The sequence below is a fragment of the Penaeus monodon genome, chromosome 28 (genome assembly GCF_015228065.2).
Source record: "Penaeus monodon isolate SGIC_2016 chromosome 28, NSTDA_Pmon_1, whole genome shotgun sequence".
Lineage (NCBI taxonomy): Eukaryota > Metazoa > Arthropoda > Malacostraca > Decapoda > Penaeidae > Penaeus > Penaeus monodon.
This window is the reverse complement of record NC_051413.1, coordinates 40,309,484-40,310,152: the sequence shown is the minus strand read 5'-3', so window position 1 is coordinate 40,310,152 and position 669 is coordinate 40,309,484. Positions and strand designations below refer to the sequence as shown.

Sequence of the window (669 nt, the reverse complement as noted above, 5' to 3'; positions counted from 1 at the left end):
GAAAAGGGCTAATTTAAAATTCTACTACAGGTTACACTAAATGTTTCCTTGAATGAAACTTTTGATGATGGAGACCTTTACTTTGGTGCAATAAGAGGTGAAGAATCATCATTTCGCACTGGTTACTCACACCAGCTAGGTCGAGGAATTCTTCACCGAGGGCAGCAAATGCATGGTGCTTTCCCTATCATGGAGGGAGAAAGGTAAGCAAAGCAGTCTAATGAACTGTCAAGGAAATAGAAAGAAGCAAGAAATTTTGGAAGTATATGGATGAAAAATTAAATATGATCAGTCATTATTAATGTGAATTTGCTGCCAGATGTATACACTGAAATATGGGTATTAATTTTATTTAAAAAATATTCATTTAATGTCATTGTGAGAGGACACATATCAGTTTATATTAACCATGTTATCTTACTCTTGTCTATACCTTCTCATCAATTGTGTATATTGAATACTTGCAGATACAACCTCATAGTTTGGCTTCGATCATCCAGGATAAGGAATCTACTGTGTCCAATGTGCAACGAAAAGCCCAAAATTAAGGCAGTTGAAAATGGATTCGGCGATGGATTCACACTTGATGACAACACTGTATAGATAATTACTCACCTATTATTATTGTTATAAATATTTATGAATAATTTTAAATCATGAACTCAAGAG

At 33.9% G+C, this 669-nt stretch overlaps 1 protein-coding gene across 1 annotated transcript in view; it reads left to right on the top strand.

The window, feature by feature from the left end:
• LOC119591602 (2-oxoglutarate and iron-dependent oxygenase domain-containing protein 2-like) overlaps window positions 1–669 on the top strand; it is a gene marked incomplete at its 5' end in the record, with an annotated part of 1,133 nt that extends 464 nt beyond the window's left edge. The window contains 2 exon segments of the mRNA XM_037940363.1: window positions 31–203; window positions 468–669. Coding sequence (XP_037796291.1) covers window positions 31–203; window positions 468–603 — 309 coding nt within the window.